This window comes from Lipotes vexillifer, unplaced genomic scaffold (genome assembly GCF_000442215.2).
Source record: "Lipotes vexillifer unplaced genomic scaffold, Lipotes_vexillifer_v1.1 scaffold1709, whole genome shotgun sequence".
Classification (NCBI taxonomy): Eukaryota; Metazoa; Chordata; class Mammalia; order Artiodactyla; family Lipotidae; genus Lipotes; species Lipotes vexillifer.
In genome coordinates, this window is record NW_006788868.1 from 518,942 (window position 1) to 534,151 (window position 15,210).

General features: G+C 36.0%; 1 protein-coding gene across 1 annotated transcript in view; it reads right to left on the reverse strand.

Moving 5' to 3' along the window:
• Window positions 1–15,210, reverse strand: part of LOC103078014 (protein unc-13 homolog C-like) — a 288,547-nt gene that overhangs the window by 210,634 nt on the left and 62,703 nt on the right. The window contains exon 5 of the mRNA XM_007461879.1: window positions 847–980. Within this exon, the coding sequence (XP_007461941.1) occupies window positions 847–980 (134 nt within the window). The remainder of the gene's footprint in view (window positions 1–846; window positions 981–15,210) is intronic.

The following is a 15,210-nucleotide window of genomic DNA, read 5'->3' on the forward strand; positions in this document are numbered from 1 at the left end:
ACAGGTTTTCAGGTATGACCAATATGTCAGGATATTCTCTCCATTACCAGATTGCAAATGGCCTGCGGGCAGAGTCAGCTGTTATTTTGGTTGTATAACTCTCGACGTGTGGGTGTGAAATAAATCCTAAATGTGCAACACTAAAGGTGGACTGGATCTTGGAAATTATCTGGTAATATATCCTTATCTTATATATGAGGAAACTGAGACCTAGGGAAATTAGATAATTTGCCCAAGGTCTCATAGCTAGTGTTAAGTTGATAAGTTGATGATTTCAGAGTCTTCTAGAACAGCCACGAATTTTAATTCATCTGCCTTGCTAACCTGCTCATAATTTATAAATTCTATGCATGGAGGCATAGGCTTCGGTTATTTGAGAAAATGGACTTGTTCTCTTAAATACTGCATTAAATTTGTTACATCTAGCATACACAACTATTTTGAAAGCAAGTTTTTTTGAAAAATCCTTACTATTAGTAAAGTCACGGTGGAATACGTTAATACTGTTTAACATTCTTTTTAGTTTTGGGGGACTGCACTTTTTAAAATTTTAAGACAATGAAAGAAACCAGTGGAAAGAAGAAATTTTTCTACAACAAATAAAAATAAACTTGTGGGAAATATTTGTCTCCATATCCAAATAATCACTCTGTATGAGGCTGAAACTAAAAATTCATAATATCACTGAATTAATATTTACTGATAAAAGTAACAATATACTGCTTTCTATAGCTTGATTTTGGAAAAGTTTGCCATTGCCATGAGAGTTTAAGCCATACTTCAAATATTTTGTTTTCTTAACTTCAGTGGAATAAAATCCATTTATTACCAAAACAGTGTACTTACTGATTCAGGACAGGAGTGTAGGCAGTTTTATCCTCATCAATAATCGTGACCATCAGTGTAATAAGTTGGGGCCAAAAATCCAAATTCTTGGTGGTTGGTCCCTGATCTTCCCGAGGAAGGTCCCGTTTCTTACTCTGCTCACAAGGTCACGCAACATGCAAAAGAAAAGGTTAAATGGTATGACTTTAGTTAGATGTCACTGTCAAATAGGAGGATCAGAGAAAATGGGTAATGGAACAACTCTCAGATCATGCCAGCCAAAGCTATTAAATTCAGGTTTCCTCTCTTCATTGAATGCATCCCATAGGGTAAAGTCACAATGGCCAGGCTTGAACTCCTAAATACTTTGGTTCTGGAATGGAGGTTTCTCTTCCTCTACTGCAGTTCATGACCTTAGGAATTATTATTGTAGAAATTATCCCTTTAATGTGGCTTCTTCCAAGGCAAAAGGTTGAATTCTGTTTGTACAATGATGTGTGTGTGTGTGTTGTATATAAAATTTGTCCTGCCTAAATATTTTGTCCATAGTCACACTGGTAGTAAAGTGGGCTGAACTCAAGCAAGACGGCCTGGTTACAAAGCCAGTACTGTGAAATACGACAGCATATACAAGTTGCATGAATGGTCTGTAACTTTCTCATTCCACTCACAAATGTATCTAGTTAACAAAAACTCCCTAAGTCTATCTTTCTTTTTTGGGCATGTATGTGTATTTAAATCATCTTGGAATCCTTCTTGATTTACCATACTGAATGAATTCTCCACTCTCACCTCTAGGAAGAGTGTTGCCTCGATGATCTAAATTTACAGTGAGATTAACAGAGTATAATAACAATTTTGAATGTTTAACATCTAAACTTCATATTCAACAAACACAATTCCTTTGAACACACAAATAAATTATTCTGGTCACTTTGTTTGGTGGGCATTCTTCTTATAACACTTCTTTCACATTTACTTTTTAAAATTAGGCAAAAAAGATAAAGACGAGACAATCTTCACTCAAGTATATGACTCAGTGGGAAGCATATGGTTTCCTTGACTGTTTTTGCTAAATTATTTATAATCTTATATAGTCAGGATATCTGAAAGCTCCAATGTGTAGCTCAGGAAATTTATGGGCTCTCATACAAAAGGTGGATTCGATTTTACTTGATCCAATCTTTTGCCCTACCCAACTACCATGTATTTTCCAAAGAACAGCCACCCTCTGCTGAATGGTTTCATGCCTATCGCCTAATGCTGCCCAAGAGAGGTAACCAGATTTGGATGAGTCATCACACTATTATTATTCTCACTTATGTTAAAATATAACCCTGTATTAAATCCACTTACTGTTAGAGACCTCATACACAGACTATAATGCACCTTTAGGGACTTTAATTTTCCTAGGGTGCTTCCAAATGCTGTTGATTTACCTTTAAGCTCAAAATTTAACAGATACTAAAAGTTGAAGAGCTAAAATAGTCAAAAAATTAGTGGCTAGGACAAATTACTTCAAATTGTCAGAATGAACTATAAGCAGTCTCCAAAGGATCTTAAGAATCTTATATATCTGGTCCCTGAGAACCACCTGAAACTCTGGCAGCCTTCCTCTTTTAATTCCTTAGGTACACCAAGGCACATGAGAAGATCTTTAATAAGAAAAAAGAAGCAAAAAAGGCTTACAAATGTCTGACTTTGCCTATTATTAAATTACATTTTCTATTGAAATTTATCTTTCTTTTATGAACAAGAATTTATTATGGTCACAATAACATAATTATTTATTCATTACATTAAGCTCTATAGATTTCCTTCTCTATGATGTAGTTAGAAAGCCAGAGAACCTGGTGAGTTGTGAAGATTGTAAGTAAAGTTAGTTCTGATGGCAACGGTGGACTATATGAGAATACTAGCATTAATCATCTTGATGTGTATGTAGCCAAACTATATGCCTAATGTTTCAAGTAACGTGATTAAATAAAAATAAATGACTACTGATGACATGTCTAACACCAGAGTCACTTACCATCATTCTGCAAAGAGTGATCTGGGAAAGGGCAGAGACCAAAGTAGTTGAATATACATTAATTCCAAAGGCCCTTAGTTGTCACAGATTACTTTTTTATGACATCAGAGGATTACAGTTGGTAATGTTTTTTGCATAAAATTCTGTATGCTGCATCAGAATAAACCAAACCTGATGCTGAGTCATGAAGTCTTTACGTACCACATATCAGTAGCATAAATCATGTTTTATGTATTTTACTAGTGCATTTGAATAAACTGCATGTTTGAAACATGTAGTACAGCCATTATATAAGAATACTTACTTGACTGCTTAGGAACTCAGTTCTTCTAAGTAACACTTTATGAATATTTAAGAAGTCTACTGGGGCATTTGAAATTGTGGTTGGAAAAATTCAGATAATGGCAGTAGAAATTCTGAAAGCTAGTAATAAGTGTATTAATATTTACTAAAACCTCTATGAATATGTATCAAAAGAAAAGTTTAATAAAATATATTTATATTATATAAAAGTACAATACACATTAACCTCATTAATAACAAATAAAATACAATAGGTTTATAAAGCTATGACTTAGTATGTCAGTCTTAATATGGTCATTGTTATTATAGTGTCTAAAAATTATTTTGTTAATAGATAATTGAGGAAAGAGATATGAAAGAAAGACTATGAAAGTATAATGGGGAGAGAAATTTTTAAAAATAGGGTGTAGGATCAGCTGAAAAAACTTCTAGTCATCATATTTATAAAGGATATTTCAATACAAAAAGCTTGTACAGACAAGCTGATAAGATGTACATTATACTTTCACAATATCAAAGAAGAAAATATGAAGATACTCCATTAAGAAGAGATCAATATACAGAGAGAACCATTATATGTAAAAAAGTGTTGAAATAACAGATTATATCTTCATGGTAGTAGGACTTAGCAATACTTCTAAGGTTGCTACAACATATTTCTGTTCCATCCCATGTATTTGTTCAATAGCATATAATTTTGAAATACCTCCTCTAAGGAGCTGGCCAGACAAGGGTTGGGGGGAGATATTTGGTAGAGTAATGCAGTGGGATGTTTAAATGCAAAAGCACATAACACTAATTGGGGAATTACTAGCCATGTGAGGCTGCAGGCTTTTGACAAGTTTCTCTAACATTAGTTCTACTGGATATTAGTGAGTATTTCACACACACACACACACACACACACACACACACACACACACACACGGTCCATGATCAAATTGAGGAAATTTTGCTTTAACGAAGTTAAATACGTTATTTCCAGACTTCTTGTAGTAAGATGCTAATGTACATTGTGATTCTCTAAGATAGTGGTTCTCAAACTTTAGTGTTTCTCAGCATCACTGGGCAGGCTTGCTAAAACACAGATCTGTAGGCTCTACCACCAGATTTCCTGATTCAGTAGGTCGAGGGTGAAGCTTGAGAATTTGCATATATAATAAGTCTCAAGTAATTCTGGTGCTATTGGTCCCAGGGCCAATTTGAGAGTCTTCTACTCCCCTCCTATTCCCCACATCCCATCTTGTAAAACATTCCACAGAAAAAGTGTTCCTCTAAGTATACTTTGGGAAACAAAAGGCTAGAGAGATGCAGGGGTCAAATACTGAAAGACCTTTTGTGTTATATGAAGGGATTTGCATTTAAACTAAATTTGATGAGGACTATTATATGATTTTAAACACAGGAATACTTAATTACAGTTGTGTTTTTAAAAAATGATTTGGCAGTGGCAGGAAGTTTAATAAATTAAAACTTATGAAATAGTCAATAAATAAAATTGATAGGTTTATGAAAATACTTATGAAATAGTTAGGTAAAATTAATAGAACTCATTATGTAAATGGTGAGAAAGAAGAGAGAGAGGGAAAAGTCAATGGAACTATCCCGAAGGTAATTAGGTAAACCAGCCTGGAGTTTAGAAAGCACTCTGGACTACTGATATAGCTTGAAGAATTCCAGGATATATGTGGTAGCTGAAATTATGGAGTAAACAAGTTTACTCAAAGAGAGAGAGAGAAGACTACATGGCTAGAGGCAAAACCTTGGGGAGAAAGTCTAAAAGAGAATAACATTTTATGAAAGAGGGGAATAGATGGGGGAGTGAGGCCCCTGTTGAAATGGGAGAAAGTGGGATCCAGAGTAAATGTTGGAGGATTAGACTTGAATGTAAATGAAGAGCAAGGCTTCCTCTGAGTCAGGCAATAAAGAATCTTGCAGATAAGTCTTGTTGATGGTGAGAAAGGACAGCTAGAAATTTCTATCCTGAGAGAAGAGGAGGAGTAAATAGTAAAAGTTTGAAACAACCTCTGCAAGGAATGAAAGTGGGCCTTGAGTTGGACCCAGAGTGGCCCTGCCAGGGAGCTGGGGAGCGCTGTTGAGGGTGGGTCCCTGCACTTACAAGGATGCTACTCTGGACCATCATGAGCTTCCTCCAGGACTGGATTCAGAAGTCAAGGAAACAGAGTGTTGGATTTAGTACTGGAGGGCAATGAAGTAGGAAAAGGATTTAAGTGTTTGACCAGAATGGTTGGAGTATTGGAACAAATATATTTTATGGTCCAGAGGAAGGAAGAAGAAAAATGGGAGGGAAGATGGAGGAGTAGATCTAGAAAAAGGAGGGAGGAGAAAGGAAAGACAGCAGATTGCTGGAGTAGGATGTTTGTGTTTAGGCACCCAGACCATGGCGGGGCAGGAACAGAGATCACGTAAAGGGCTCTAGAGTGGAGGTCGAGAAGAGCTGAGGAAAACGATACCTCTGGGAAGATAAGGAAGCTGTGGTAACTCTAAAAAGAACTTAACAGAATTTGTGTGTGTGTGAGCAGGTGACTGCTGCAGTGTACATAGAAAGATGGTCTTCTTTCAAGGTAAGTGATGGCTGAAAGTTTGGCAACAAGGCTTACAGATGGTAGGAATTTGAAAAATCAGGACAGCGTGAGTATAAAGACACAAAAGAAAATGAAACAGAGGTGAGCCTATTAAAAAAGAAATAAACTTTAAATTATAACAAAAAGGCTAGCAAAGTAAATTATTATTAAAATATGAACTAGATAGCTCTTTTATAATAAGTTTGCAACATCCTCTGACTCTGAGTTGGCTGTATGTCTTCTCATACTTCGGAGATAAGGACATCTTAGCCCTAGCAGTTCACAGGTTAGAAAAATTGGAACTTTGTTACTGGTTTTGGAAGCAGAACATAAAGTTTCAAATGCTCAGGGGATTTGAGATCTTTATGAAGAGTAATGTGGACAGTTTATCAGCCAGGAGAAAGGAGGACACTTATACTGGCCTTCACTTAGGCAGGATTAGATACAGTTTCTCTAGGTACCCTTCCCTCAGCAGGTGGAACATTTTTTACATCAGTGGAGACACGCTTCTTGCTTCTCTCTCCAAAATATTATTGCCTTTCCTTTATCGTCTAATAATACTTCTACCACCTCCAAAAACAGCAACAGAGGCATCTTTTTAACTCATTCCATGGTCAGTTCTGACAACAAACTTGCAGCCTTGGAGACTGAATATACAAATGAACAATGGCCAGACCACATATGACAGAAATCTGACCCACAATCTCCAGAACAACCAGTTTGGGAAACCAACCCAAAATCTCTGCAACAGTCGGCCCAGAATGATCAGGACTTGGTCAATGACTGCCAGTTTCCTTATATTTTACCCTGACTTCTAACTCAGGACCAAGCATTGAAAGGCAAATATGTCCCCCAAATCATGCACACAAGATGCCTTCTTCTAGCTAAGTGACTCCCAGTTTCCCCAGGCCAACAAGCTCTGATCATATTAGACCTGAAACCTTCCCTGCTGTTTTCACTATACAGCTTTTCCACTTCCCTGTCTGCTGTTGAGTCTCGGCCAAATAAGAGTGACGTTGGCTGCCTTCGCTGTTTGAGTAAGATCTGAATAAATAGCCTCTCTCTGTTCTCATTTGGGTGGTCTTCATTGATTTTCAAATATCAAAGCCAAACATTAAAATCCTGATTTCAGAGATGAAGAAACTGAGGATTACCTTATTTCTGACCGCTTCTTCTTCACTGAAAACAGAACACGTAGACTACATTAAAAAACGTATAGCTTTGGTTGTCTCTTTACATCCTCAACTCCAAGCCCTGGTTACATAGTTTTTAGACACAGATGACAACTATTACCTCCCACTAACAATAATGGGCTGATTTTTATGCTGAGCTATATATCTTGAATGAGAAGGAATGCTTTCAGAAAATAAAATTATGGATGCTTATGTGAAATCCCTGCACAGGTCCTGCATTCTTGAGACTCTCACAACTGCTCAGCATTCATCTGCAGTTTGAGAGTTACAGGCACAAGAAGGGTTTGGTTCTAAGTTAATTGCCAGTTGTTTTCCCCCCAGTTTTAGAGCTTTCTTTTTTTTCAACCATTTTTTGGAGTATATTTAATTTACAATGTTGTGTTAGTTTCAGGTATACAACAAAGTGATTCGGTTGTATGTATATATATGTATAACTTTATAACTTGTAATAACCTATAATGGAAACTTTAGTAAGAACTTTGGGGACACTGGATACTGATGAATGATGAAAGAGTATTAATTAACAAAGCTCCATAAATTAGGAGTTTGGGATTAACATTAAAAAATAGACATAGATATGGATATGGATATCTATTCTTTTTCATTTTTTCCATTACAGTTTATTACAAGATACTGAATATAGTTCTCTGTGCTATACTGTAGGTCCTTGTTATTTATCTATGTTATATATAGCAGTGTGTATATATTAATTCCAAACTCCTAATTTATAGAGCTTTCTTAATTGATACTGCTTTATAATCAGTATCCAATGTCCCAAAAGTTCTTACTAAAGTTACTAGTTAATCCTTACAGTTCATATAACTGCAGGCATTTTATCTGCTTCTCCCAATTAGTGTTGGTTTAATTCCATTCAACTTTGGGCAGGATGGACAACCAGACATGGACATAATAGGAGATCCAGAGAGTGAAGTTCCAACACTTCATAGACTCCCACTCTACTTGCCCAAATATAGGAAACCATCACAATGACACTATAGTGTCCAGAATGACTTCACTAAAATTGCTTATCTTGGTAATTCCAGAAGGCTAAATCCTTGTTTGACTGATTACACTTAGGGAAAATGATGTGAGTCTCTGATCAAGGTGTGAAGGGGTAGATAGGAAATTTAAAAAGCAGGATGTTAAAATATTTCAGGGAGGCTTGTACCTAGAAGAGGAAGAAAATAAACAAGGAGAAAGATTGTTAAGATGTATTAACTGTATGTGAGAAACTAGGTCACCACACCGAAGAATTCTACAATTCTTTGTCAGCTCAGACAAAGGCAGTCAACTGGATTCCAGGGTCTTGCATTTGGAGTAAAATCAAGGAGACTGTCCACAAGCAAGATAAGACAGGAAGAGATACAGAAGTTTAAATCAGCAAAGAAGTAAATGCAAATCTTTTTTGCTCACTTCTTAACAGCCAAGAACTCACAGACCTACCCACACTGCTATACCTCTTCTGTTCTTGAGTCACAGTGTAGTACTGAAAAGGCTATTTACTGCAATTTCTGCATTCTACAGATGAGGAAACAGCCTGACAGATGAGGAAACTGAGCCTGACACAAATTGCTCAGCTAAATGGCAGAAGACAGAGTTGGATTTTGTTTGTTAAGGCATAAAGAAGCAAATTAAGTTATTGATCAGCAGGTTCATGACCCCTCCCCCTAATTGAAAAGTTTGAAAATGACTGCTAAATGGAAGCATTAGCATTTGTAACTGATGACCTAAGTCTCCTTATACATCTTAAGAGCTAAGATAAATGGGGCATCCATTTTAAGGTGGTGCCAATATTTCCCATTACTTATTGAAAAAAAATTTTTTTTGCCTTTGGTAAAGTTTATTTCATCTCTTACTTAGACCATTTGCAAGTTTATCACCTTTTTATCTACCTAATACTTCAAAGGTTTTTCCACTATTAATCTTAAATGCCTTCTTCACCACTGAATTTTACTGATAGATAGTAAGTCACTTAAACTTGGTCATGAATGGAAGAGACTCTGGGAAGTTATTCTGAATGAGGCTTAGTGCCTGGATTGTCTAATGAGCTGGATCGTGATCATACACATAATGAATACCCCTGAGTATTCTGGTTATGTGTGAGTTAACCTGAGTTTACTTTCATCACAAAGTTGTACCATTGTTGCTTTCTGGGCTAACTGGGGCAGAGTCTAAATTCCAGTTGCCATAATTAATTGTATAACTAGCTTTTAAAATCCATAGCAAAAATGCTTTGGGACAATGTGAATTGTAACTTTTGCAGAGAACTTAAAAGAAACATACCAAGCAGTGAAATCTGAGACTATATGCAAAGCTGCCACTGCCCAGTGTTTTTCTAAGTCTGGTCCATAGATCACCTACATCAGAATCACCTGGGTTTTTTAATTAGAAATGCATACACTTGATTTTAGAGTCCCTGTTGCAGACCTACTAAGTTAAGATAACTAGAGTTATGCCCGGGAGTCTGGACTTAACACGTACAGCTCTGCTCTTCCGTACTAAATTGTCAGTAAGTCAGTTAAAAATAGTCCTGTTTTTTTTTTTTTTTTTTAAAGGGAAGGGTGATCAGCTCTTCCTGGATGCCAATGTCAGTCATAGGTTGCTAGATTTTGCTTTCTGTGTGATAACAAAAGACTTCTCTTTTATCTTTACATATGACAAATTTCCAACTACATAGTTCTCTAATTTTAAGAGGAGGTGGAGTAACTTATTGGATATTTATGTGGTGCCCATTCCAGGTGCTGATAGATTGCTATGCTAATCCCTTTGTAACACATTACTTTTTAAATTAAGAGTCACTAGAAAATTACTGTTATACCCAAATAATTTACTATTGCTAATTGAGAAAAAAAAAATTGAGCACCTAGTGGTCTTAATAAGAGTAATTACTAAAACCCAAAAATATGTTAATATGGTTAGAAAAAAAAACAAGGAATTTCCATATATTAGAATATTGTATTTGTATTACAGCAAAACAGAATCTTCACTGGGTCCTTTCAGCTTCAGTAAGTGTGAGACAACCTGACACTGAACTTGCCAAAACTGCATTTCAAAATTTGGACACTCCATGTGTTTTTTAAAATCTCTACATGATTTCCTGAATTTCAATAGACTGTACATAGTTAATGATCTATACATACTATAAATTGTCATAACTTTGAATGTGGACTTTAAATATATCCATACAAATTAGTTAACAGCATGGAATAATAGAAAAAAATAATTGAACATGGAATCAGAAACTTATATTCTGTTCTAAGCTGACATTAATTTGTCCAAACTTGGGCAAGGAATTAATTTCTTCAAATTTGGATTCTTAATATTGAAATCAGAGTATACATATCTAATCCTATTTTTCTGGTAGTTCTAGCAAGTATATAAGTAGAACATCTTAAGTAAGAGACATTTATTACCATAACAGGTGAACACTCACTTTTAATTAAATTTATGGTAAATGCTCTGCTAATTGACAAGGTTCTTGTTCAAATTCTGAGAGATGTAAAAGACAGTTTCTTGAACATAAAATATTACTATTTAATGGATAAACTAATAGTTTTCCCCTTTTCTCTCTACATAAGTTAAACTTGCATTAAAAAGAAAAAAAATGTAATAGGTCACATCTAGAAGGCATTTATTTTCAATTTAAGATATTACATATTTAAAAGAACTAGTAGTACTGAGACCAAACTCAGGAGTACCATGAGAGATGACTTCAAATACACGATGGACTGTGGTATAGAAAGAGATTAGAAGAGAAATTGGATTTGTCTTGCATGGTCAAGAAAATAAAACTAGTACTTGTGAGTAAAACTTTCAACAGAGAAGATTTTAGTACAACATAAGGAAAAATGTCTAAATATCAGATCTCTACAAATGGTATAAACCTCCAGCCATTTAAAGGTATATAAGAAATCCTTTGTCCATGTTGTATCTAAAAATTGATGACTATCTGAGTTTCTTTTTAATATACTGTCTATGATTATACTCCAGTAACTAAATTCACAGAGATGAACACGTAAGTTATGAGCACTTGATGGAATGTTGATTACAAATACATGTTACTTTTTTTATAGGCTTATTGATGTGCAATTGATATACAAAAACTGCATTTATTAATGTACACAGTTTGATGAGCCTGAATATATGTACACATCCACGACAGAATCACTAAAAAAAGAAGGTTATAAACCTAGCCATTGCCTCCAAAAGTTTCCTTGTGTCCCTTTGCACCGACCCCTTTCCCCTGTAGTAGGAATACTTAACAGGAGCCCTATCCTCCCAACAAATTTTTAAATTCACAATATCATATTATTACCTATAGGCACTATGTTGTATAGCAGACCTCTAGAACTTGTACAACTGTAACTTCATACCCACTGAATATATGACTACTATTTTAAAAGGGTAGAATACACTGTGGCCGAGAAAGGATAGCTGTTTACCAGATCTGTTTCCCCTTTTCCTTGAGTACACAGCTAGACTACTGTGGAGGATTTAAGATGCCTTTAAATTCTTTGATAATCCTTTCATAAAAGGTATGCCTATATTTCCTTCCCTTGAATATGGGTGACTTTGACCAAAAGAATATGGCAGAAGTGACCTATCTCAGTGTTGAGGCTGAGGTTTTAAGAAACTGGAAACTCCCAATTCCTATTTCATGGACCAGCTGCTCTTAAAATCCAGCCACTAGATTGTGAGGACACCCAAGTAGTGCCATGGAGAAGTCCATGCGGAGAAGAACCAACAGACCTCGTGCAGTTCCCAGCTGACAGCCAGAATATCTTGCTAGCCATATGAGTAACCCTCTGGGAAGTAGATTCCCCAGCTCCAGTCAAGCCAGACCAGCTGAGGCCGCACAGAGCGGAGATGAGATTTTGACACCCAGACCTACCCACATGACAGATCTGTGAGCAAAATAAGCTACTGTTACAGTTTTAAACCACTACGTTTTATGGTGGGTTGTTAACTAGAATAGAATTTAATGCAGGAAGTGGGGTGTTAACGTTAAAAACCTAAAACCTGTGGCATTGATTTAGGATTGAATGGTAGTCAGAAGCTAGAAGGGCTTCAAGGATATCGTTAGTGAAATCGGAAGACTGGCTGGTGAGAACCTGAAGGACAGTGAGGAAATTGTTATTTTAGGCCAGATAAAAGGTGACTCCTGTTACTTAGCAGGGAAAAGTTGTCAACATTGTCACCTGCAATAAATACAGAAAGTAGAAAATGTGAGCTGGTGGATTTGGCAGAATAATGAATCTGTCAAGTGGTTTCTCAAAGTCATGTAGAATAACATAAAGATGGAAAGAGAGATGAGCTAAAAAACAGATGAATCATTTTCCAAGCAGAATTCCAAGGAAATATAAAGGAACCAGGACTTTCTGGGTTCAAAATGAAAACTTTCTCATCCTTAAACTCCCCAGAACACAAGACTTTCAATGTGAAAAAGAGTTTCAGGAAACGTATCAAACCCAGGGTACTTTACTAGTATGACTCTATGGTCATGCAAAGATGTCTAGGTCCAAAGCAAGGTTCCTGAGAGGGTTATGAATATTTAAAGTGTATGCAGTACAGCAGAAGCAAGAAGAACTACAATCCTGCAGCCTGTGGAACAACAACCACATTCACAGAAAGATAGACAAGATGAAAAGGCAGGGGCTAGGTACCAGATGAAGGAACAAGATAAAACCCCAGAAAAACAACTAAATGAAGTGGAGATAGGCAACCTTCCAGAAAAAGAATTCAGAATAATGAGAGTGAAGATGATCCAGGACCTCAGAAAAAGAATGGAGGCAAAGATCGAGAAGGTGCAAGAAATGTTTAACAAAGACCTACAACAATTAAAGAACAAACAAACAGAGATGAACAATACACTAACTGAAATGAAAAATACCCTAGAAGGAATCAATAGCAGAATAACTGAGGCAGAAGAACTGATAAGTGACCTAGAAGACAGAATGGTGGAATTCACCACTGCGGAACAGAATAAAGAAAAACGAATGAAAAGAAATGAAGACAGCCTAAGAGACCTCTGGGACAACATTAAATGCAACAACATTTGCATTATAGGGGTCCCAGAAGGAGAAAAGAGAGAGAAAGGACCAGAGAAAATATTTGCAGAGATTTTAGTCGAAAACTTCCCTAACACGGGAAAGGAAATAGCCATCCAAGTCCAGGAAGGGCAGCAGGTCCCATACAGGATAAACCCAAGGAGAGACATGCCGAGACACATAGTAATCAAACTGGCAAAAATTAAACACAAAGAAAAATTACTGAAAGGAACAAGGGAAAAATGACAAATAACATACAAGGGAACTCCTATAAGGTTAACAGCTGATTTCTCAGCAGAAACTCTACAAGCCAGAAGGAAGTGGCATGATCTACTTAAAGTGATGAAAGGGAAGAACCTACAACCAAGATTACTCTACCCAGCAAGGATCTCATTCAGATTCGATGGAGAAATCAAAAGCTTTACAGACAAGCAAAAGCTAAGAGAATTCAGCACCACCAAAACCAGCTCTACAACAAATGCTAAAGGAACTTCTCTAAGTGGGAAACACAAGATAAGGAAAGGACCTATAAAAACAAACCCAAAAGAATTAAGAAAATGGTCATAGGAACATACATACCGATAATTATCTTAAACGTGAATGGAGTAAATGCTCCAATCAAAAGACACAGGCTCAATGAATGGATACAAAATCAAAATCCATATATATGCTGTCTACAAGAGACCCACTTCAGACCTAGGGACACATACAGACTGAGAGTGAGGGGATAGAAAAAGATATTCCATGCAAGTGGAAATCAAAAGAAAGCTGGAGTAGCCATACTCATATCAGATAAAATACACTTTACAATAAAGAACGTTATAAGAGACAAGGAAGGACAACTACATAATGATCAAGGGATCAATCCAAGAAGAAGATACAACAATTATAAATATATATGCACCCAACATAGGAGCACCTCAATACATAAGGCAACTGCTAACAGCTATAAAAGAGAAAATCAAAATTAACACAGTAATAGTGTGGGACTTTAACATCTCACTTACACCAATGGACAGATCATCCAAACAGAAAATTAATAAGGAAACAGAAGTTTTAAATGACACAATAGACCAGATAGATTTAATTGATATTTATAGGACATTCCATCCAAAAACAGCAGATTACACTTTCTTCTCAAGTGCACATGGAACATTCTCCAGAATAGATGACATCTTGGGTCACAAATCAAGCCTCAATAAATTTAAGAAAACTGAAATCATATCAAGCATCTTTTCTGATCACAACACTATGAGATTAGAAATCAATTAAAGGGAAAAAAATGTAAAAAACACAAACACATGGAGGCTAAACAATAGGTTACTAAATAACCAAGAGATCACTGAAGAAATCAAAAAATACCTAGAAACAAATGACAATGGAGACACGACGACCCAAAACCTATGGGATGCAGCAAAAGCGGTTCTAAGAGGGAAATTTATAGCGATGCAATCCTACCTTAAGAAACAGGAAACATCTCAAATAAACAACCTAAACTTTCACCTAAAGCAATTAGAGATAGAAGAACAAAAACCTCCAAAGTTAGCAGAAGGAAAGAAATTAGATCAGAAATAAATGAAAAAGAAATGAACGAAACGATAGCAAAGATCAATAAAACTAAAAGCTGGTTCTTTGAGAAGATAAACAAAATAGATAAACCATTAGCCAGACTCATCAAGAAAAAAAGGGAGAAGACTCAAATCAACAGAATTAGAAATGAAAAAGGACAAGTAACAACTGACACTGCAGAAATTAAACAAGATCATGAGGGATTACTACAAGCAACTCTATGCCAATAAAATGGACAACCTGGAAGAAATGGACAAATTCTTAGAAAGGTATAACCTTCCAAGACTGAACCAGGAAGAAACAGAAAATATGAACAGACCAATCACAAGTAATGAAATAGAAACTGTGATTAAAAATCTTCCAAAAAACAAAAGTTCAGGACCAGATGGCTTCACAGGTGAATTCTATCAAACATTTAGAGAAGAGCTAACACCCATCCTTCTCAAACACTTCCAAAAAACTGCAGAAGGAACACTCCCAAACTCATTTTATGAGGCCACCATCAGCCTTACACCAAAACCAGACAAAGATACTATAAAAAAAGAAAATTATAGACCAATGTCACTGATGAATATAGATGCCAAAATCCTCAACAAAATACTAGCAAACAGAATCCAAAAACACATTAAAAGGATCACACACCATGATCAAGTGGG